The sequence below is a fragment of the Lepidothrix coronata genome, unplaced genomic scaffold (genome assembly GCF_001604755.1).
Source record: "Lepidothrix coronata isolate B3197 unplaced genomic scaffold, Lepidothrix_coronata-1.0 Scaffold174, whole genome shotgun sequence".
NCBI classification, from domain to species: domain Eukaryota; kingdom Metazoa; phylum Chordata; class Aves; order Passeriformes; family Pipridae; genus Lepidothrix; species Lepidothrix coronata.
The window spans coordinates 492317-517880 of NW_016690354.1; the positions used below are offsets into that span (position 1 = coordinate 492317).

A 25564-nucleotide genomic window follows, 5' to 3' on the forward strand; every position below is an offset into this window, starting at 1 on the left:
TCAGCAGCATAAAATTAAAATAAGAGCTTTTCCAACCTTTTTTTTTCTAAATCCTAACAATTCAATTCAACACAGTCTGAAAAAAAACTCCATCATACACTCCCTAGTTGCAAATGTGCTGGAGAATCAACAAATTCTTTAAAATATACCATTGTAGAGATGTCTGATCAATAAGAAAGTAGCTTTTCAGGATGCTCTGGTTCTTGCAATTACAGGGAAACTAAACAGAGCCCTAAGATCCTTCAGTAACAAAACTAAGGCCACTAAAATAAAGGTTTTGTTCATTTTCATAAAAATAATACCAGTGCCTAGCAGATGTCACAAGTGACTGTTGATATGTCTTTTTGCTGCATTGCTCCTCTTATGGGATTCTTTTCCTAACTAACAAAAACATGCAAACATACTAAATAAGAAAATGGGATACAGTGTGCAGAAGAATGCTTGAGAGAGCCTGGAGGTGAACAGGCAGGCACTTATTTTCAAGCTACATTTTTAAAACAGTTCTCAAATCTCTTTACAAAAAATATGTTGTCTGGATAATTAAAGACACTTGATCCACAACAGCATTTTCCTACCTCTATGCTAATTATTCTATTTTTTTTCAGTCTGAAAAGCGCTCAAATCTCCCAACACAGATGCTGACCTTGACTATGGAACTGGAGCCTACTGACACCAAATCTGCTCTAAAATTAACCCTCAGATGCCTTTATAGTGTTTTACAAGTTGAAATGCACTGCTATCACCATGTCAGAGAGTGCTCGCTGAACTCACTCAAGGTTAAGTATCTTTTCCCAGCCCCAAGTCTGGGACTATTTGATCCCAAGAGTCCAGGGTCAGTCACATAACAAAAGCCACAGTTTTATCTGGAGAATCATATCAGTAGGAGTGTTACTGATGGATATGAAAGATGCAGATAAACTGCAAACAGAGAAAAAGACACTAAAGGAAGGAGACCATTTTAGCCACGCTGATTGTACAACAGTCAGGACTTTGAGATCTGGGAGACAGCTTTACAGCTACATTACCGTGCCTTGCTGCTGTGGGCACATTTCAAACGAATATAGAATGGGATTTCCCATCAGTCCGTGCATTTCCCTTTTTTAAATCCTTCAGAGCATCGAAAGCAGACAAAAATTGCATAGCACGGCAGCAAGTAGGCACAGACTATGTTAGTTGCCCCAAAACCAAGACAATCAAAATCACAGCCTTCATATGAGGTATATTTTGAAAAACTGTGTTAGTTTAATGTTTTCTTTACATTTACTTCTTAACTTTCACCAGCTCGGTAAATAAAAATTGCAGGAAACAGAGGGTTTGTCCCCCCCATTAATCCCTAAAGTTTGGTTTTAGAAAGGTGGTCAACTTTCCACAGAATAACCATGTGACAGACAGATTAAGAGCAAGCCAAGTGCTGCCACTTATATTTGGGGTATCCTCAACCTCAATCTTGTTCTTTACTCCTTCTTCAACATCTCTGAATAAGAAGATGCTTCTGAAAGTCAGACCAATATTTAAGACTTGTAAAATACAGGGAAGATGAATTCAGAGCTGAACTAGCACGCCTCTAAGGTGTTTGTCAATCTGTATGAATGGAAAATGGGAAGTAAAAAGCAGGGATAGAAAAAGAGGTATGTAAGTAATAATTATAAAAAAATAAAAAAGAGCGTTTCTTATGTTTCTACGGTCACTCTACAGTTTCCTGATGAATCACTGGTCAAACAAATTAGGAATTCAGTCTCCAAACACAAAAAAGAACCCCTATAAGGCTTCACCATTTCAGTGTCTTCAGCTGGTCACACCCTGGAACATCCTCCATGATGAACCTCTCAGTCGGACTAAAGAGAAAATAGAAGCTTGGTACAAAATGAACTAAATGGCACAGGTATCACAACCATTTTGCTTAAAATATAAATTGTAAAGAGGCTGTGGAAAAGCAAGATAGAATAAAGCCCTAAATCAATCATTACATACTTCATTAATTGTATAAAAGTGCAAGATTAAAGTAGTTCAGATTAAGCATTCGGTTCACTATAGGCCACACAAATGCTTAGCTTGGTCATCAATGGCCTAGTTTTGTCATTCAGTTATTAATATTAGTTTAAACCACAGAAAGAACAAAAACTGAATGAAAAAACGTATGTGATCCACTTCGAAAATGGTTAGATTTCTGTGACCAGCACGAAATATCATCAGCTATACAATATATACATAAAAATATTGTGTCTTAATCTTTGTTTTAACAACTTAGAATAAAGCTGTACTAAACTCTATTTCCCTAGTGTGCCAACTCTTTGCTCTGTTCCGGCCAACTGGCCCAGTAATACAGAGAAGTCCTTTTATAGCAATGGTACTTGGATTGATCCACAATTTTGACACTTCAGCCATAGTAACTGTTGAAATGCTTTATTCAGCCAGGCTAGGTGATCATGCGACTGCCCAGGGCTCAGTCAAAGCTTCTTGGGTGGCTCCACAAGAAGAACAGGCCATATTCCAAAAACAAACTGTTAAAAGAAAAATAGGAAGAGGGGAAAGATTCCTTTGAATATTATGTTTCTTGGATCAAAAAGCAAACACTATTAAACTTAATGTAATTAAAAGGACAAAGGAGTAATGGCTCCAAAATGAAAAACTGTAGATACAGATTTGATATTAGGAAGAAATTCTTCCCTGTGAGGGTAGTGTGGCAATGAAACAGGTTGCCCAAAGAAGCTGTGGATGCTCCATCCCTGGAAGTGTTCATGGCCAGGATGCAGCTCTGAGTAACCTGGTGTAGTGGAAGATGTCCTGACCCATGGCAGAGAGGGTGAAATTAGATGATCATTAAGGTGCCTTTCAATACAAACCATTCTGTGATTCTCTGAAAATTTCAACCGCATTTCCTGGGATGTAAGTAGAAGTCAAAACCACTACCCTAACAGCGTAATTATTGATCCCCAACACAAGTTCAAAACACAAGATATCCAAATGCACATTAATGAACACAAAATAATTCTTGCTTACCTTCACCTTTGGTCTGTGTTTCAAGAAAAGTGTCCTTGTGTATAAACTGAGGAGAAGGAAAAAAGCATGCTTAAAATTTCATGTATAAGACAGCATATAAAATAATGATGTACTAATCCCAGTTTTATTTTCCAACTAGAAAGGAATGGTTTCTGTAATTGCAAGGCTACCCACTCTGCCTAGATTTATTCAAAACAGGAGACATTAACTTAAAGTAAATCCTTCTGTAATAGATTCTGATCAGCAAATTAATCTACCCTATCACCTGTGTGGGGAGAAAGAAAGAAACCCAGAGGGGTAAAAACCAAACTGGAACTAGAGTTGGTCATTTTAGAAGGATGAAATATAGCAGATGTAGTAGAGGGGAGAAGAGCATAACTTGATTCTTTCTCTCATTTTTGTTCTTAGACACTTTCTCCCCTTAGTAAATCTTCTCCTGTGTATGATCTCACTTTTTTAAAGGGGATATAGATGATGCCACCGTGTGGCTAAGAAAATACTCAGGAAACTATTTCAGTGAAAGCTTACAGTCCACTGGGGTAAGACAGACAAATCAGGCATCTGCACATTCCCCAAGGGATAGAGGATGCAAACCCAAATTATTTATGTGCTGCATGTTGGAAAAAACCTTGCCTATGCTTGATTCCTGTACAGACTTTTCTTAAAAATATTATCTTTAGGGTAGCAGACAACCTGTCAGCCAAAATGGAGTAACTGTTTTCAATGTATCTTGACATATCTTTTTAATATATATATAAAAAGGTACATATATATATATACATCTACACATGTATAGATACATAAATACTTGTACATATGTGTGCATATATATACATGCATAAATATAAAACAAAAGCTAACAGATCAGCTGTTGGAACTGTACTTATTTTCCTTGCATTTTCCTTTTACTAGGTATTTTAACATCTGACCAAAAAGAAGAAAACCATGCTAGACGTAGGCAAATGGATATGTAATCAGGTTTCCTGAACTCCATAGACTGTATCTCTAAAAGAGACATTCTCTTAAGTTATGGTTAAGTGGTAAAATATTATTTCATTATAAGATGAACAAACTGCAGAAATTCTTCACAGACTTCAGCTTAAATTTTATTCCAGTCTCTGATTCCACTAGATGGTAGCATACAGTAAAAACGAGACAAACATCTTCTGGCTCCAGATTTGCTAACTTACATTCTGGTTTAAATCTTCTCCTGAAACTAATATCCTGCCCTTCTGGGAATAGCTTTACTACAACTACTTCAGCCATCACCCTTCTGTACTACTGCATGATGCCTGCTAGTTTTTAGGAGTGACAGTGCCTATCAAAAAGATTAGTTGTGCTCTGAAATTTAAACATGTTAAAGTACTTTAGGATTGCTGGTCAAGAACAGACAGGTATTAATGGCTTATATTCTGAAATTAATATACTGTCAAATAGTTTTCCAGTTTAACTGCCAAAGGGTTCTCGTTTCTGAATTACATTTTCTTGAAGAACCATGACTATTTAAAGATTACCGATTACATTTTGAAGAATATAAAATAATTGTAGAGAGTTTTTAGATCAGTTGCAAAGAGGAAAGGAAACCTTGCACCGGTGTAATAAGCCATTTTCCTGCACTTCTGGATGATAAAACATTCTGAAGTACATCTGAGCCTGGGAAAACTCCTAAGATCTCTTTATGGACATCCAGTTTAGAAAACATTTCCTACCTTAGCAGGATATGAAGGTAAGAACCCAGGCCTGTGAGAATATGCCACCATGCATGAAACTGTGTCACAGCTCCCATCACAGGAGGCATCTTCTCTCGTAGTGCTCTGAAAGAAAGAAGCTCCACACAATGGGATATTTTTTTCCAAGCTAAGGGATCTCAAATCACAATGTTTGGCTGTCGGATCACACATTATTGTTGCCATATCTCAGGCATGTACTTGATGGTTAAGGCTTCACATGATCAGGCTTTCAGCAGATGAGGAGCAGCAGTTATACCTTATACTGCCAGTACAGAAAGATATCGGCATACACATTTAAAGAAAGCGCACACTTCCTCATAAAATGAGTGATCAGATATGTCTGGACTCAAATTTCAGGGGATATATTTACAGCATCTCACAGGTCCAAATGAATTCTACCATCCTCCTCATCAAAACTCTGTGAACTCTGTCCATAGGATGAAACACTGAGTTTAAGGTCCGAGAGAGGAAATGGGATCTATCAGACATCAGCACTTTACATGTGGTAATCACACCACCTATTCTCCCAGTCCATGGGACCTTAACTTGCCTTTCTCTGTTGGACTCTAAATCAGGAACAAAATGGGTGTTTAGTGAGGAAACAATGAAAGTAGGTCTGAAATACTCTGCCAAAATGCTTTGTATTTTGCAGTTATGGGATGCAAATTGGAAAGGGGCTAAGGGATGGAGGTAGAGAAATAAAGGGAAGGAGTTACATTGCTCTGATTTCTCCTGCTCACTAAGCTTCTGCAGATATTGCCTATTTTGGCTGATGGTGGAGCAAATGTTTGCACCTGCTTGTCTTTTTTCACTTTCATTTCACATTCAGTCAAAACAAAAAAGGGGAAAAAAATTGCATATGTTAAGGAAGAAAAATCTGTAGCTTCTTACTTACTGCTTGAAGTTATAGTACTTAGTCCCACTGACTAAATCCTGAGCTATTGCTTAGTTTTCAGAGCTGCTCAGTCACAAATACTAGCACAGAGCTTCAATTCAACCAGCCCAGCAATGACACAGTGGAACACACTCGATGTGCTGTCAGCCTGGCACAACCTCTGAGCCTTTGGATGGCAGGAAATTTCAAAGCCCATATTCAAAAGTGCATGGTTCCAGCCATGGAAACAGAGTGCTACAGATTTTGTTATTTTGATTTTTTACAAAAATTTTAAAAATAAACTGCAGATTTAATGAAATATGGAAAAATAAAACACAAACCAAAACCCAATTTTGAACTTGAAAACCAGAGCAGGTAGGTGGATGATTCAGAAGTTAGAGCTTTAGAGACCAAAAGATTTCAAGGCATTGAAATGCATTTTCTCCAAAGGTTCAAATTATAATGCCATTGATAGAAATCCAAGGCTCTGCAGATGTCTGATTAAAGCTAGTAAACAAGCTTTTTTTTTTTTCAGCACCATAACCAAACAAGTATCACAGGAAGTATATTAGCATTTTTCCCTTTACAAAATGAAGATGGAAAAAAGTGCCTCAGCAGCTGAGGTAATTTTTGGGCCTAGGAACCAGCTCAAAAGACCCATGGACCCACAGCAGCTCAGCAAGCTTGGTGAATCGCGGGTTACAATCTCACCAGCGAGGTGAGGCAGCTGCAAAAATCAACCCTGATGCCAATATTTGCAAAGTAACTGCATACCCTACCACTTCTCTTGGCAAATAACTTTTCTATCCCATCTGTATCAAGTGCTTTAGGGATGAGGCACCATATATTATATTAATTTTTTTAAAAAAAAGCTTCAAGATTACTCTGTTGGAGTTAACTTTCAGTTGGCCTAACCTACTGCAGGAACTACAGAGCCAAAAGGGACAGATGGAAAATTCAGACTCCTTTACAGCACACTATTATTTGGCCCCGACAAAGCAACCTACTGGGACAATTCTGTACACCACAGATTCAGTGGCATAACAGTGTTTCAAATTGCCAAGACTGTATTTTTCAGGATGCTGGAATCAACCTTTCCATCTCCTCCAGTTTCTGGCAGAACACATGCATCAGAACTGGGTGTTGTCTATTGGTAACATATATATTGTAATAGGTATTTCTTTTATGTTTATTGGTAACATATATATTGAAATTGGTATTTCTGTAATGTGCAGAACTACTGGTTTTGATATTTTGCTGGAAAATGGCAAGAACAGAAATCAAAAAAACCCAAAAAACCAAACCAACAAACCAGCAAGATAAAAACACATTCAGATGAAATTAAGTGTAAATAGCAGGCTTTAATAAGCTAGAGATCCTCCAAATTACTTCAGTGACATAACTTCTCTCAATTTAATTTCAAGTTAGAGATATATGTTAAAAAATAAATTTATTAATGGATAAAAAACATTAAACTAAAAAAAAATTTGTTAAGTGCTGAATCTAGTTATGAGCAAACTGGATAAAACCCTCATGGATGTTTTGTAGGCAGTATACCATATGTAACATGAGATGGACTTGAATATACACCACAGAAACAATCAAATCTTTATACTAAAAGACTATTTAGAGTTATCCAGACAAAGCGAAAAAACTCACCTCAATTTATCACAGAAAATGTTGTCCACATTCCAGAGAAAAAATCCCATTAAAAATACAGTTAAAGATGTATAGCCTAGACCTCTAAGCCATGGGTATACCCTAGAGAGAGAGAGAAATAATGCAAAGTTTAGTTCAGAATGCTTTAAAGGCAGTGTGTAACATACACAAATACTATTACATATTAAAAAAATGCTTTATCAATTTGTTTTTTTCCCCAAAAGAAAAAATATTAACTTTAAATTTCATCTATTTAAATATTTTATTTTACTCCTTCTCTCTCCTGACTTCACATTCTCTGAGACAGTTCTTTTAAATGTTTCACTTCTATATATCTAATTGTTTCCCTAAATACTGTACTCTCCTAATGAAACAAGGAAGTGAGAAAACTGACATTGGCTAAAAGGCACTAATTCTTCAGTCCCACATATAATCTTTCATTAAAAAAAAAACACGAAAAAACCAAGAAACCATGTTACAAATTAGGACTCTCTCAAAAGAAGAGGCTCTTTTCAAATAGATATCCCTATACTAAGGAACTTGTTTAAATACAGTGTTACAAAATTACTTTTGCAAACACAGACCACCATGACCAACAACTAACCAAATGAATGCTATTAGAAAACAGTAACCTCATGCATATTTTAAACTTGAGTGCTGCTGGAGATAGAAAAAAAACAATTTAATTTTGGGAGAAAAAAAAATCCTGTTTAAGATATGGGAAACACACTGAAGAATCAGATGCAAAGAAGTGCATCATCCATAAACTTAGTTTCCCTATCTACATTCAGGTTGGACCATGGAATTGTAAACTTGCTACATGGAAGGCTCCTTTCCCACCAATAAGTCAAGTCCAAAAGCAAAGCCAAATCCAACCCTAAAAGGCTGCCATGAAATACTGTTCACATTATTTTTAAATGTTATGAATGCACGGTTGAAATTCTGGGTTAAAATGCATTCCTGAGCTGCTTTTCCCTCCACTGTGTGTGCTACACACAGCACATGTTTCAGAGCTGTGAGCACTGGGAACAAAAATGTGCAAAACATAGCAGGTAGAGCTTCTTCCACAGGGCAAGCTAACCAGATACAAGCTGTATATGTTAACAAATGCACTGCTAATATAAACTATCAAAACTATTACTTGTTTATCTAATAAATGTGTGGAGCATCATGCAGTACATGGCAGAAACTACATTGTAATATTCCCAACTCAGTGCTCCAAGGACATAAGCAAGACCAAGACATTAAGGAGCACTAAATAGTATGTTAGACATGCTGGTAAGTAGGTAATTATAGGTAGAATTGTTCAGGGAATAAACACTGGTGTTTTGTGAAGGAATGAGAAAGAGACTGGCATCATTTATTAATAGGGAACATGCTTTGTGAACAGAGAATAACATTTGCCCAGTTGTCATGTTGTCAAGGAAGCAGACCAAGAAAGAGATTAAAAGTGTGGGGGAAAACAGGCAGGACAAGGAACAAATAATGAGGACAGGATGCAATAGTAGCCTGGAAGGAATAACATGCTGTTATTTGGGATTTTCACTCTAAAGTCAGAGTGACTTTAAGCCCCACACTAAGAAATATGATAGGAAGTGAAGTAAAAAACAAAATAAACAGAAATCAGGGTCAATATTTAAACTGAAACAGGCTTGGACAAGTGCTAGCACTACTGATGGAAATACAGGAATATGTTCTAGCAATGCAGAGAAAGTAAATCCAAAAGTGTTTTTGGAGATGAATTTTAGAGAAAAGAAAGGGTACCTTCAGGCTGGCACAGCTTCTCTAGCAGAACTAATTCAAAATTAGCAGTAGTTTAGTTAAAACTTAGAAGTAGTTTAAACCTACTTCTCTCCCCATCCCAACTTTCTAACCAGTTTGCATAATATAACCAAAGGGGGGAAGCAAGTCATTGTAGGGCCCTGTTGCAATGAAGTGATCAGGCTAATTAAGAATATACACTCCAAAACCCTAAAACTGAAGCAAAAAGTAGGTGGAACTTCAGAGACAGACTTTGCTGGAGGAAAACAATGAATTATACTCTGCGAGAGAATGGTGATGTTATTGATAAAGACAGAAGACTAAGATATACATCAGAAACAATGGGAATGCACAGCTGTGTGTAATTTGCAGAACTAAACAAATAGCAGGCCCAAGAGTTTGTCTATACAGACAGAAAGAAATTTCATCTAAGCGACTAGAACTGTGCTAAGTCCTTGAATAAGAACAAAATTAAAATGACTTGAACTTGATTCAATTTAGTTCCCCCTGGAAGTGAATTAATGTAATACCACTTCAGATCTTTAGGTTAGGATTAAAACTTCCAGTTCATGCGTTTGAAAAGTGCCTTTAAATTGATGGCTGTTTCTAAAGCTGCAACACACTATTAGCTTGTTATTTTTCCTTAATAAAACTCTGTGAACATTTTCACTTGGTTTGTCAGAATTTCTTGAGGAAAGCCAAACCACATGAACTGAAATTGCAATTGGAAGGTGATTCAGTGCATGTACTTGATCCTTGTGGGTCCCTTCCAATTCAGGATATTTAATGATGCTATGAAACTTCAAATTCCCACCTTCTGTGAAATTTTTCCTTGTGCTCCTGAACAGATATGTGTGCAACTCAAAACAAAGTTTAACAAAAAGCACACTTAGAATGATGACAGTAGAAAGAAATAAGCAATTTTCAGGAGCAGTCCCCAAATACACAAGAACACCAACAATTCACATGGCATAGACAGAAATGGACACCCAACTGAGTTCCTGAGAGCTAAAAGTATGTGTTTACTACAATACTCATTCAATTCTATTTTCTTCCCTTTTACCTACCAAATCTGTGCTCTGATGATTCTAATGCTTCTCATGTCTCCTAACGCTTCTAATACCTTTTGTTTGTTACAGTTTTTATTTCAATTTCCATAACATATACCTAACTTTACCCAGCCGAAACTGTAAGAAAAACTATCATTTTACATCTTTTACATTTGAATTTTAAATACTAGAGCAGGGAAGAAGAAGAATGGAAATTACTAAGTGATGGTTCTGCTCTGCAGTCTTACTCTTACCACTCTCCAGGTATCATTATTTTGAACACTAGCAATAGATTTTGCATTACCCAGCAATATGAAGACAAAAACTCCATTCCCCTTGAAGTCCCAGACTAACAGCTGAAGCCACCAGCAGGACACTTGGCAGTGAACATTGATCGTAAATGAAGAAATCTCAGTTTAGTTTATTGTTATCCCAGTGGCTTCAAAAAGTGTAAGGTGATGAGCCATTCCCTATGAACCAAGCAGAGCCCATGAGCTAGCATTACGTACCTAGTCAAAGAAATTCTGCCACTGCCAATTTCTTATGTTAAGCCCACCAAAAAAAAGATGCAAATGTCATGTTATAATATTGAATTAAATAGTTACTTACCATAATACTATATAAACGGATCGTAGAACTATAATAGAAACTAGTGTTCCATACATGACCTGGGGAAAAAAAGAAAAAAAAGAGATAAAATTCAGCAGTTGGATTCGAGAGACCCTATAAAACACTACAGGAGTAAAAAAAAATTTGAAGCCTCTATTGTTTTTTTGATTTCTTAGTCTCAAGAAAACAGCATTCCTTCTAACTTCCTCTCAAGAAAGCCTTCCATTAAAGTTTCAAATAAAAGTATGACTCTAAACCACAGTCTTTATGCAATAACAGGAAAAGTCAGTTGTGTAAAACCAGTTTCACTGTTTTGAATTTGAAAGCAAACACTAGATGGCACTCGTAAACAATCCTGAAATCAAAAATGGTAACTAACTCCTGTCATCTCTTTGTCTCTGCATTTTAGCTCAAGATTCTGCAAGCATCAGCTAAAATCACTTTTGAAAGCTGTACTTCTTTCACTGATATCTAATAATATTTTTTCCTGAAAGCAAACACTTGAATAGACTTTGCAGTATGCCCACACTTCAATACGGAAGAAACTTTCCAGGAAGCATTTCAAACAACTATTACAGATTGTTGGGATTCAATTTAATTATATAGTGGGAAGGCTGTATGCTCTGAAGATCCATGAGGAAAATCTGGCTCACTGCAGGCTTGATGAACTTGCATGCAATTGCCTGACATATATAAAAAGTCAAAGTAATCATTTATTTTCTGCCTCGTGATCTTTAAATCACTGGATTTTATTCACAAACTTAGGATCCATGTAACACCATCCCCAAGATGTAAAGACTAAAGGAAAGGAAAAATGTGGTCAGTCATGCCTAGGAATTGATGCAGAAGCCAGTGCAGCAGGCAGGATTTTTAGACACTAGTGACATTCAATTACTCTCTATACTTTTTATTCTGAACACTGGTTTCCTCCTGCCAAAAGGCAGTTTGTTCCAAGCAGCTGTGCCTTGCTCTTTGTCTCTCTCCAGTGGCCCACAAGCCCCTCGCTATTTTTTTCTTACTTGTTCCCTGACTTAACTAGGAGCAAAATGGGAAAGGTTAACTCCTATCTAATGCTGCATGAAAGACAAAAATGACAAAGCTTTGCTGTCTATTTTGAAAAGCCACTAAACCTCACAGAAATGTGTCTACAAACCAGTGTCCTTACCATGTTTTACTGACCTCCTGACACCCTTTCTTCTTTTAAACTATGTTGCCTTCGAGACAAGGACTGGCTCTTACTTTGCCCTTACTGAGGCAGTCAGATACTACTATCCTGTAAGCATATGCACGCATCTAGTCATCTGACATAAAATAGGTAGCTGTAATACTGCAAAGTGAAGTATTCAAAAGTCTATAAAGGCAAATTTGCCAACTCCTTTTAGCTTTAAGGATGAGGTTAGTAGTACAGACCATATGTGCATATGTGCATATCTATCAAACAAGACAGACAACAGAGCCCTTACCTTTGACAACAGGTAAAAGTAAGCTCCAATATTGACTATTCAAAGTTATTCAGTACAGCAGCTCTTCATATGCATTCAGAGTGAGATTGAAGAACTTCAGTAAATAAATTACTATTACTGTGTGTTCTGCTCTGTGGGCTAATTGGTTCTGGCTCGTACCTTATACAAAACTGTTAATTCCAGTCCCCTTGTTGGGGTACGGCACATAAATCAGGAAATAAAGAAAACCAACAAAACCTGCTAGACACAGCCCAAGTATCAAGTGCCTATCAGTCCCAAGCTAAAGGTAGAAAGGAGAGTGCTCAGGTGAGCTAGGTGCTGCATGCTGGTACAATTCTTCATTGCTGATATTTGGCCTAAAAAGACCCCACCATATAACAAATACAGACTAAATGTAAAACGTTAACAACATTTACTTGACCAGCCTCATGTAAAACAGCCTGTTTCTTTTTTTCTAATCAAATCCAGTAATTTATTCTAAGAGAGGGATGGCACATAGGAAGATGGTAGTCGTGGAAAGGCTCCTCTAGAATCCAGATTACAGTTTGATGCCCTTTCTTTGCTGATCTCCTCCTTCTTACAATTTTCATTGCTAAAACACTCCTCTGCAGCAGAGATATGGGAAAAATCTATCCATGAAGAGAAATTTCTGTCATACACATTAGGGGTGTGACCCCCTTTATGCTTGTACCCAAATTGCTCTTGGATTCTTTGTACAAGGAGTTAAATAATGTCAGACTATGCCCAGAGAAACAGATCTTACAAGCAGCCCAAAGTCCAGGTAAAATGCTATTTTTTTAGCAGTTGCTGGAAGTGGGAAAGAGGAAAAGCTAAGAAAAGCTTTCTTTGTAGAGCTTCCGGCTTGGTATTTCCTACTGAACTGCTTAATGGCTTGCAGAAGAGGACAGTCTTAATGGAGGGAGGAAGGGAAAAAAAATAAAAAGAACTTTGCAGTGACTGACGAAAAATATGCCCACAGCTGACAGTTCAATTTCTTGTCTTTTCCACTCCTCCACCCAACCAGGTTGTTAGCAGTAAAACACATTTGTGTTTAAAAGCCTGTGAAAGACTGGAACAACAAACTGTTCTGCTCTGCACGCTCCAATCCTCCACGCTGAAGGTGAGCACTGAGAGGGTGTTGCTGTGATATGCAGAGACTGTAGCTGCACGTTTTGCTACAGCTCTTTCTTACTAGATGGCTATACACCAAGCTGCATAATTCAGTTTGTACTCCTGGGAGCAGTGCTTACTTTATCTCCTTTACCAACTATGGATTTACTATTTTCATCATGGTAAAAATTTGTTAGGTATAATCCATCCACTCAAAGAAGGATAAAGTACAATATTAAAAAAAAAAACAAACTACCTTAATCAAGTTAACTCAAATTTTTCCATTCCTTTAGCTCCCTTTGTTCTTCTTCTTTAACTAAGACATCACTTAAGTGACAGATGAAAACCCAAGCAAGTTTTCTGCTCTTTTATCTCAGTGTCTTTAAACTGTAAGCCAAAGAACATTCTTGTACTGCAATTGAAACAAAAGGAAACAGCGGAATCTTACCACCTTTTGTTATCACTAGACAGTTCCTTCTTTGCTGTTTCAGATGCAAATAAACCTGCACATTTCAGCTTTGAAGCCCGTATCTTTGCAGTTGGGGAAAAACCCAAAGTTTGGATTACCTGAAAAGAAGGTCAAACATGAAGAACATCCTTCTAATTCGAAAATGGGAAGTAGGCACTTCAGGGCTCTATGTCTGGCAGCACTTTTGATGTGGAGGCAGTTAAGCAAATCATATGGATTCACTTATGGAAGTCAGAAGCAAAGTTGGTACTCCACACTGAGAGGGGGGAGCACACAAAACTGGTTCTTCATCTACCCTTCTAGTACAGAAAGCAGAAATAGCCTGCTATTTCCATTTTTCTGTTTCCTCTGCTCCTGGCCTTCTGCCCATCCTTGGTTAATAAATTCGATTTATCAGCCTCAAATATTAGTATACACATTGGGAACAGCACTGAGAGATTCTAGGTTCTTGGCAACCACTACTTATCTATTAATACACCAACCAGCTATCAAAAGATAGTTAGCCTAAGTACTTGAACTCGGAAACTATATTTGGAATTTGCAACAAAGAAAACTGACTTCTACATGTTTTTGGATTTCTGGAAAAGAAATTTGAGCCAAGAGAAAAAGAAGGACCATCCCCAAGATGATGCTGAAACATTGAGTAACTCAGCACAGTTACATGCTGCCTTGACAGGTCTTGAATGAACTAATTCAGATTCACTTGTTTGGGCCCTGTTCAGATGCATGATCATCATCATGGCTAGGCTTTGTGAATGAAGATTTGGGGAGGGCTCTACCCACATTTGTTACAAGTGTGCTGGTGGCTAAAAAGACCAATACGAGATAGACAAGACCAGTTGCAAAAGGCATACAGAAGGACTCCTTAGGTGGTATATTCTGCAAGACATGATTCTTTCTGCGTTGTCTTTTCTCCTCAAGAGTGATCCTGTGTGCTTTCTCAAAAGCATCAGCAGCGTTATAGATGGTGTGCCTCCAGACCTCCCGATTGGAGGCCAGAGTAGACCAGTTATGTTGATCAATATGGCAAAGGCTGAGATGTTGTTTCAGGGAGTCCTTGTATCTTCTCTTTGGGGATGCTCTCTTGTGGCAGCCGGGGACAAGTTCACCATAAAGCAAGATCTTAGGGAGGCGGTGGTCCTTCATCCTTGAGACGTGCCCTGCCCAACGCAGCTGCGTTCTCAGAAACATGGCCTCAATACTTGTGACTGTTGCTTGTTCTAGAACAGACATATTAGTCACATAATCTGATCAGTGGATGTTTAGGATTGTACAGAGGTAGCGTTGATGGAAGCATTCTAGGAGTCACAGGTGGTGGCAGTAGATGACCCACGATTCAGATCCATATAAAAGAGTCTCTCTCTCCTCTACTCTACTACTCAGATGCATGAACATGATGGCAAAATGACACACAAGTCAGAAGACACTGCTGTAGAGCTTCTGGGACACTACCTGTCACAGTGAACCAAGCTTCCCCTTCAATGACTTGCAGAACTGAACCTTTGGAGAGTTAGAATATCCTTCCTCATTCCCTAAGCTACTGCGCAGGTAAAAGCACTAGCCAGAATGAAAGATGTACTCGCGTTCTGGAAGACATCCGCAAATGGTCTGTGTAACAGTGAAATATCACTCAAGTCAGTTTTATATGTGGTCTTCAACAGGACAACAACAAAACAGAAAAAGCTCTGTGGTGAAGACATGCCTGAAAAGGTCATTTTTATCAGATGCTTGGCAACCTGAACATACAGAAAGTAAGAACACATTCCCTTAAAAGGCACAATATATTTAGCCACAAGCCTACAACTAACCGTTGCCTTAGCAGCCAGAAGGACTCTGGAGAGCTGGAAGACATTGAGTGGGTACACACAGATTCCCCAGAATGGGGAGTCCTGTAAGTCTGAACAAGTTGTGTCCTGATATAACATATTCTTCACGCAGTTTCAATCTCCCCTATGTACTTCTACAGACATATTTCTTTGTGATTTCACTTTTTTCTTAGTACTTGTATATTTAAAACACCCATAGAGAAAAATGTTACTAATTTTTTTATCAAGGCAAATGAAGTACCTTTTCCTGCTTTAGTCTCTCTCTCTTACTCAGTCACCTTAATTGGTAAATTAGGTGACTAATACTTGTATTTTACTTCTATCAAAAGTAAAAAATTCACTGTTCATGTTATTGTGCTGTGATCAGTAAACATCCAGGCACTCCCTCTCCTCCTTTGGTAATCTGTTGAGCAGTTTAGAAGAAGTATGGTTGGTATTTGTCCAACAGCGCATCTCTTCAATTTTGAACCAGTTGTCATCCTAGTCCTCAAGTCTCCCAGTTATCTCTTCATCTCCTCCCCTGTACTCAGTGATGCCTCTGAACTTTGTATCATCGCAAATACCATCAGTACACTACTCTTTTTCCTGCTATGGGTTGTTAAAAAAAAACTCCCAAAACAGTCCCACTACTTATCCTAAGAAAATCCAGGCTTTTCATCATCTCCTTTAATTATTTTTCACTAGTCACTCCCTTACCCTCTTCGCAATTCTCATAATAATCTACTTCTCCAGCTTGCTTAGTTTCTCATGGGACACCACAACTACATTCTGAAATGTCTATTTTTTCATCACATTTCCTAATGTAGAAGAAACAGCTATTTAATCTGATTTTCCATTTACCTTTTAATTATTTGTTTGCAAAAATTTGCTTCAAACTCTTGCAGCAGACGACTATGCAAATAAAATAGGTTTTTAGATCTATTTTATTATTCATGTAACTTGGCTCACTAGCTGAATGAGGTTTTTCACTGCTACAAGTGCAAACGCATAGTCAGCATACGATATGTGGCAAGCAAACAAATTAGGATGGAAGACAATGCTTTGTAGGTGACAGCTTTCTAGACCTCATCCTATTAGAAAGAAGGCTACTCACTGTAAGACTTGACTTCAAAAGTTTAACTGTCAAGGTAATTTTGTCTGCTTCCAGGGCTGTCTTATATTTGTGTGTCTGTGGATCACTCTATACTAGCAGCTGGTCTTCCCCAACCCCTCTTCTTGTATAAGCACTAATCTACATGTGGTAAACAGGGATGAACAACTAATCTGATTTAAAACTAATTCCGAGGAGAATTAGTTGTTGATTTGAACCTGAACCTCAAGTCAAATTGCCATCAGAGAGTAAATTTATGTGCCAGATGGAAAAGAGGGGGAGGCACAGCTGTTTCCTGTGACAATGATGCTGGCTTAAAAACAACTAGGCAACTGCGATGTAGGGTTGTTTAGCACCTTGAAAATTAGGTAATAATAGTGCTCTAGCCTGAGCAATTTGAACATAAACAAGACAATATACACTGGTAAAGGCCAAGGGTACCTTTTATTTAATTGATGAGGTGGCAGAAAAAGCTAGTTCAGTTGTCAGGCAGGAAGATGTTTACTTCCTTCTAATGATGTGCTGCCTCCAACTGCCCAAAACATGCATTTCATCATTCCCATGGTTAAAGCACTAAGACCCTTAAAGATCTCCAATATGTGGATGGAGAAAAAGAAATTGGTCTATGTTGCCATGTGCCATGGATAACAAACTGAAATCATAATTGTGCCTTGCTGGCAGTCAGCAACTTATGAGCCTAAGTTGGGAAGACAAGTAGAAAGTAATTTGCGGAAAACTGAGGCTTGGATCCTGGTTGCTACGTATAATACGATCCTTTTCCATTCTTACTGCTTTTCTTTCATGGAAAAAAACACCCAAACTGAAACAAGGAACAATATTAGGTTGTCCATGCAGTTATTCCCCTTTTTGCAAGCCTGACGAATTATGATAATCACAGACAAACACTTAGAGGAATCAAATGTTGCTTTATCTCCTGATGCTGCTTTCTAACACAGTTAGGGACCAAGACCGTGTTTTAAACAATGATTGCATGAGCATATTTAACTGTACTTCAAGTCCATGTGACCCATTCAGTTGGAAAATGCTTACTGAAATTATTTTACTTTTTTTAATGCACTCTAAAGTAATGGACAAGTATTAAGAAAATAACTTTGCTCTGTTGTGCAGTCAGAGAAACATTTCCTCAGGATTTACAACATATTTGGCAAAAACTGTGAAAAAATGAGTACAGTACTTGAACATTTGGAATTCAGCCATAACTGTATGTTCTCCATAAAAATCAATTTGCAAAGAATTGTTGTAAAATGTCCAGCACTTTTATGCCCAAATATTTTCTACATGGATTCCTTGTGTATAAATTATAACAAAGAATTCATACTTTGAACCTAAGAAAAATCAGATGCAAAAAAATTAAAGGTCTGGGGCAACAGTTTAAAGTTTCCATATTTCCTTCTTTCCCAACAAGTCACAATATCTATTGTCTTAGTATTTGTGACATGGGACAATATCTATGCCAAACGCATCAAACTGGAATATAGTGAGGCTGTGACATATTTATTGCAACAAATGTAGGTTGGGTAAATAAATGATTAAAGAGATAAAAGTTCGTAATAAATAAATAAGTAAATAGTAAACAAAATTAGTCTAAGTCACTTCATTCAAAACCAGTTATGATCAGCTGTGTAAAAACACCAGAAATTGCTACTTTCATCCCAGTCAGCATCTTCCTGCTGGAAATGTAAGTAGGGGGAAAAATGGGAAGGATTTAATTAACATTATAAAAAAAACCAACCCTGCAAGTTTCTCTTGTATTTACAGGTACAGCAACAATCCATGTTTCTAGGAGAGATTATCTGGAGCAGCTGAGAATGTATTCTGTTGATCAGCACCTCACTAATCCAGCAACAGGAGCCACGTATCATTTTTACAGCTGCTGATGCAGCAGGCACATTTTGACAAGCAATGGCACTACCAATTTTAAAAATTAAGGCTTTAAAGCTCTGTCCTGCAAAGAGCTCAGTGCTTTCTGCTTGGCAATTTTTCAGCTGTTACTCCTAATCAAAAAATCATAAATGAGGGAAAACTACCCGTGGCATACAGAAACGAGCATCTTTTCTAACCTCCTGTGAAGAGGAAAGCGATACAGTCCAATCCCCACAGGCAGAGGATGCATATTAATGCTCCTGAGCTGCAACAAAAGGAGCCTGTACCAAACATGCCATTAAGCCTGTACAAACCAGTCTGCTAAATAACCCTAGAAGGCATTCTGTATTTAAATTCACCTTGAATTTACTCTAAGTCAAGTAGTTAAAAAACTCAATCAACTAATATGTTAAAGCAGAGAGAAGAACATAGTTCTAAGTCACACAGGCCATGTTATGATGCAAGGTCATAGTTTCAAAGCAGCTACTAAAGGAAAAAAGCAGAAGAGGATTTCTTAAGCTCCCCTCTCACACACACCTTAGGGACACCTTGTTATGTTTGCCTCTGACGAAAACCAACAGAAATATGAGGTCAAATGCTAAAACAGAACATGCATTAAACCATTCAATTTTTTCAGCTCATTAAGTGAGAGGATGGCAACGTGACAGACAGCAACATATTCAAAGAAAAAGCAAAAGGCAAGCTGTTCTTCCCTTTTATCTTCCTTCCAGCTATAAAATACTATAAAACATTCCACTAAAACATCATAATTAAAAAACAAGATTAGCTGCTCCAACAAAGCAAGATTTACCTGATGGAATACAGGCTCTTTCAAATTTAAGTAAACCTGGAAAGATAAAAAAAAGAGAAATAATTTGCAACACAGAATGACTGTAACATTATTTATCTAAATATTGCCAAGACTTGTTCTGTTAGAATCAAGCCATAAGTGTCTATCCATGCACCATTAAAGTTGATTAAACATTTGAAGTTTCCTCTGGCAATACCTGAGGTTTTAACTGTGGAATTATTTTAAATTAAGAAGCACAAATAGAAACATTAACACCTAACATTAGGTTTCTCATTTAATAGAGTTGCAGCACATACAAAACCAATTAAGATGCTGAAATTACCAGACACATTCTCAACATGCATTGCAAGAAGAAAAAGTACTCTGTTTTGATTTGCTATTACTAATGTTTTAGACAATAATTTAACATTTCAATTCATTTTACAAAAAGCTAGTAGTTCTTTCTTTTGTTAATTAAGGTAATTTAATTTATGCTCTTAAATAGAGAAAGGCACTAGACCTTAGGCATAACATGCCACAGGTGTAAAAAATTGTAGGAGAAACAGAAGAGAATGGGGTAGAATTTTGACAGCTGAAGATGACTTACAATATTACTTATTTTCTTTAAGAAATGGCTATCAACAGAAATTATGAAGGAAATTTCATCTGTGGTTGACAGCACAAAACTAAGTTTATTCCTAAAGGGAGAACACTGCGCTGTGTTTTGAGCTGTGACACAAAAAAACCCAGAAGAATTTTAACTAACAGCTGAATTCTTTTCTTATTCTGGCTGTTTTAAAACACCATTCAATATCCTGGACTGAGTATCACAGTTCACTTTCTGAAGCCTGTTGAACAGGATGATTCTTATTTCTATAGATGAATTCCAGTGAGAGAAGGTGAGGAAAACAGCTTGTCCAAGGCCTCATAACAAATCAACAGTGACTATTTTTCTCACATTCCTATTCTAGCAACTGGATTATTGCTTTTCCCCTTCATTTATTCTATACAGTGGTTTAGATAGAAAGGTGGCCAGAACATCATTTTCCCAACAAAAGAATAATTTGTCTTTCTTGACTGGAAGTGACAGAGATTCAGTATTGCCTCTATAATGTTCCTTTGCTAACAGGAAAATTGTCAACCTACAGGTGAAAATGCCATATTAGAAAAAGTTACTTACTATGCTGACTACAAAGCTGTATGTTATTAAAAAGAAAAGCAGTGGATAATTGACTGTGTTCTTGTACTTGAAACATTCGTACCTGGAAGAGAACATAAAGGAGAGTAATAACATTTATCACTTACCATATAAAGGATGCATTTTTCAAGGTATATTATCACAAAACTTGGGAGCAAATTGATCCTAATGGGTCTTAGACCCTTCAAGAAATTGTAACTCTTCCAATAAGGATGTATTATTTTAATAGAAAAATTCATACTTCTACCAATAAATGTTTTTTTTAAAAACATTTATAGTGCAAAAAAACCCCAACACCAATAAGCATATACAAAAAAAAGTAACGCCCTCTAAGAAAAGAGTTTGTAAAACAGAAGTGTTTTCAGGAGGTGCTTAAAGGGTGATAATGGATGTCAAATTAGAAGTTAGTCTGAAATGCAATACAGCCGTCAAAAAACATTACATCTGTGAACTAAAGGCAGTGGAAAAAGGACTGCCTTGCAAAACAGTGAACTCCAGAGATAGGTTAAAATGCAGACTGTTTGTCTTCACTACAGTCACAGTACAGTAAATTTGCTAGATTGGGTACTGGTAGAAGTGGAAGGTAAATAGCTAACTGCTCCCAGTATGTAAAACAATCAATTAAAATTAGCTTCACAACCTCTGCACTGTGCTTCAGTCTCCGTTGTGATGGAAATACACACACATTGCAGACCACACATCCATCAGAAATAAAGGTCCAAAATATCTGAACAAAGATGAACTTTGAGAAGCCCATCATCATTAGGGCTGGAGGAAGTTGTCTATAAAACTCCAAGTCACATCTGTTTAGTTTATTTGTTTATAAACTTTCAGAAACAGACACATTCATGAATGAACAAAAGGAAAAAAATTAAAAACATATCTGGGGAAAAAAAAATCTAAAGGCAGCACAACGTGCTGCATTGCAAAATGGCTTGCTGAAATAATTACACAGCTTAAGAGTCAGCAGGACTGAATGACGTATAAGGAAATGTCCTGTGCAGAACCACCTGCAATCTGCCTTCAAGAAAACCAAAACGATTATTAAAAGCCTCCTAAACTACACATTAGCTCATTCTTTTGAACATTTTAATTGCTACCAAGCTTATATATACAGAATCTTATTAGAGCTATAAATGCAGCGACAGGCTTCAGCGCTTTTGAAGATAATATAGTAACCACTGCACACACAAAAAAATATTTTTTCAGACAGATTTTTATAGCCACTTCTCATGCTTTTCCCCAATCACATTCAAATCAGGCAAAAGAAATGCAAAGGCAGTTTCAAGGAGATAGGGAGCTACAATGGAAATATTTCTGCTAAGAGAGGCATTAGGATTCTGGTCCTGAGTTTGTACAAATCATACTAACGTATGAATCACAAATTGAGGGTTATTTCCACAGACAGAGGTTTAGTCCTTGAGCACCCCGACTCCATTGCAAACTGGTAATCTTTACCAAAGACATTACGATTTTCAACAGCTGAATATTTGATATTTTCAAAAGCAAAAAGCCTTTTTTCCTCTCTTTTTGTCTGCAACAAGTTGATTTACCATTTACATTTTCCAAGTGACAGAATAAATCATGTTAAATCCAGGCCTTGCAGCAACAAGCAAGTAAAAGCCAACTTAGGGTATCTTCACAGTTGTCAAATGTTACGTTGCTCCCAAAATTAAATGGTTGAAAACATCCTGGCATTGCATTAAGCTGTCACACATGTTCCAAAACACTCTCCACAAAATATGCATTTAACTCTTCATAAAATCTTTTTTTTAATTTTCCAGATGAGTGGAAAGCAGGTTTAGCCAGAAACCTGAAGTGTTTTGAGTCAGACTACATCATAGAAATCCAGCTCCAATAAATTATAATGTTGCTAATTTTGTAGGTGTTACTGAAGTTGATTTTATTATGTCTGCTGTTTTTATACCAAGTAGCACTGAGCTCTGATTGTACACCACACTAAATCTTTAATAGAAGCGGGGTTTTTTTTCTGCTAAAAAACACTGGTAAAATATATCTAAATTAGCAAAAACTAGGACTAATGGCAGCCTACTGCTCCAATGTCATAGTGCTGTGCAAAACCAGACCTCACCAAAAGCAGTAGAAGCTTCATCTCACTATACACTAAATTTGGCTTTAGAGACTGCACATTTCAAAAGTTAACATTTCATAAATATTCGGGGAAAAAGAAATTAGCAAATACTTACAGGCAGTAGACAAACACACAACAACTGTATATCATTGGCAGTTCATCCAACAGCTATAAAAAGCAAAGACATTAAAATATGAAAACTACTTTTAAATCACAAGCTTGTGTAAGTTAATTAAGGAGAGGTAAGTCTTCAGTAAACATGAGTTTTTAAGTCACTTGGATATCCACCTTCTTAACTGTACTTTAAGATGTAGCAGTGTCAAACCCTATTCAACTACCAAAAGCTGCTGTGCTAATCAGTTATTACTCTGCATCTTTTGAATATTACTTTTCATAAAAGCCCACACCTTCAAAGAATCTTGCTATATGCTGTTCATACCTTTTAAAAAAATTGTAAGAATTAGTTTTGAAAAGTCAGATTGAATAAGACCATCCCATCTACAGCCTTACAGTCAGTAGCATCTTCTTCACAGAGAAACTGAAAAGAACTTTTTTCATAGCATAAAGTACAACTTTAGCCCATTAGGACGAGCAATGTGCTTGCATGTTTACTTCCTAATTTTAGAAATTTCTTACATTGTTTTAATTCAGAGACAGAAATTTTTGTTTGATGTGGGGTTCTTGTTCTTTTTGTTGTGGGGTTCTTGTGGTGTGTTTTGTTGGGTTTCCTTCCCCCTCCCAGATTATGACTGCATATAAAGACTCGCGTGTTACAGCTAAATCAGTTATTTTTCTGAGAACTTGCCACATTAATAGAATGGAATTAAAATAGTAATCACAAGATAGTTGATTTCTCAAGAACTGGTACACTCAAAACTGTCATTTATCATTAGAAGGAAAAAAATCATAGTACCATTTTCTTCTAAAACTTTTCTCATCAAAGAACTTTAATGAATTTTTGCTTGTAAATATCTAGCTAAACTTACCTCCTCTTAGGAAGGACTGAAAATCACGAAAATGAAAAAGCACACAAATGGATCAATGAAGATCCACAGCCTCTGATTTCTAATATGTTAAGCAAACATTAATAGTTAGGCCTTTTAGAACGTGATTCACTCCTAAGAAAAACAAGAACTAGATGCAAAAAAGATTTTGATCTTTCTCCATCATCGCTCTGAAAATTCTTGATGGTTATGCCTGTACAGAAATTGCTTTCCTACTACTGATACAGGGTCCCTGACAAGCTCAAAACCATGTTTTTCTGAATAATGAGACACATTAAGAGCAATAGCAGTTTACGCAAACCCTGTTATAAAGCCAGCCTGATTCTTCTTGGTTTGGGATAATTTTTCTAACTGTGCAGTCAAAAATGACATTTTAGTTTTGAAATTTCATACTGGGTTAAATCTAATTTTTTACAGAAGGAGAGAGATGTATTATCCTAAGTGCTTGCTGTGGTTTTGGTCACAGAAAGTTCAGGAAATGTTTCACAATGCTGCTAAACATTTCTGCTGACCAGGTGCTACTGAAAGGGCAAGCCTTGCTTCTTCACCCACACTCCCGCTGCTTCTCTCCAGTGAGCCAGGTCCAACATCTGAGCCAGCACACAACTAACCTTGTAGAAGAAGGTTTAAATCCCTGTACCTGTGCATTATAGGGTCAGGGACCACAACAGGTAGCACAAAGACAATATCAGGAACACTGACAGCAGCTGAAGCTAACAGGTGTGTTAGGTGGCACTTTGCCATCACATTAGTCTATCTTTGCTGTGATGCCTTGGAGGGGAAAAAAATAGAAGAAATAGCTGAATTCAGCTTTATAGTAATAGTATTTTATAAAATTGGTGATGTGCTTTTTCAAGCCTGGCAGGAATTAGCTGCACGATTAATTCACATGGCTGTTAAAGACTGTGAGTCATTTAACACCTCATAAAAGATAAAAGTGGGGGAAGAACAAGAAATGGAAAGAACATGGAAAATTTTTCAAATTTGGATGGCTGATTACACTTTTAAGTTCATATGCTGGCAACATCTCAGAGAAATTACAGTAAGAACAAAGAGCTTCTCAAAAGATCTTAGAATTTGCATGCAGAAGACAATGGCTTCTGTATCCAAAGGAATTAATGCTTCTAGAATGTCAAAGGCATGTCTGGACAATGAAGAACCACGGAAAGAAGGAAACTCGGTGAGTTGATTTCACTGGTTAAATACGCATTTTGGATTCTTGAGGAATGCACAATCATGCAGCTCCCATAAAAACAAGAGAAAAAGGGGTGATTGCTTTAGAACTATTCTGAACAATTGCTTTCAAGAACAGAGGCTTTCGCATTTCTCTTACTTTAGCAAACTGAATCAACCATGTACTGTATTAAGACTGCAAAACAAATGTAAAAAAAACCCCTCTTTGAACAGCTATCAATGCTGATAAGAGATAAAGTGAACGAGAAAAGGTTATTTATTGGTTGAACTGTTTCCTCTGTGGTGATCTATGAGCTAGCAACTGGAGTAATTATGGGCCACTTGCGGATTTCACTTGGCTGCCAAAAAAAGTGTACTTTCTCTGCCTCACACGAAGCCTTTTACATCAGTTGGAAAGATGATGCAAGACATTGCTGCTTCCCTCTCATCTGCTTCTGCCCACACTTTATTTACCACAGTTCATAGGCCCTTTAGTTGATCTGATGCAGCACCAGAACTACATGGCAAGTAGCAGTAAAATGACTTGTATTAAAATAGCCTCTACACACACACAAAAATAAAATAAAATAAAATAAACCCCAAAAAACTCCATGTAAGAATGTTTTAAGTCTGTATCATATTAGTGATTGAGTTTCATGGTGCCCTTGCTCACCTCTGCATCAGTGAAAGAAAGAGGATTTGAAATACTGGCCATGTTAGGAATAAGCAGCTCGGGGAAGACATATGAAAAAGGTTGAAATTCAAGGCAATTTCACCACAGAA

The 25564-nt window shown here is 37.1% G+C and overlaps 1 protein-coding gene across 1 annotated transcript in view; it reads right to left on the reverse strand.

The window, feature by feature from the left end:
- Positions 1-657: 657 nt before the first annotated feature.
- The window catches only part of ACER3 (alkaline ceramidase 3), a 54626-nt gene continuing 29719 nt past the window's right edge, over positions 658-25564 (reverse strand). Inside the window, exons 4-11 of the mRNA XM_017830159.1 lie at positions 22720-22772; positions 20495-20576; positions 19336-19371; positions 10683-10741; positions 7264-7365; positions 4710-4814; positions 3001-3046; positions 658-2501 (exon numbers count right to left, since the gene is read on the reverse strand). Coding sequence (XP_017685648.1) covers positions 2448-2501; positions 3001-3046; positions 4710-4814; positions 7264-7365; positions 10683-10741; positions 19336-19371; positions 20495-20576; positions 22720-22772 — 537 coding nt within the window. The 3' untranslated portion in view covers positions 658-2447. The remainder of the gene's footprint in view (positions 2502-3000; positions 3047-4709; positions 4815-7263; positions 7366-10682; positions 10742-19335; positions 19372-20494; positions 20577-22719; positions 22773-25564) is intronic.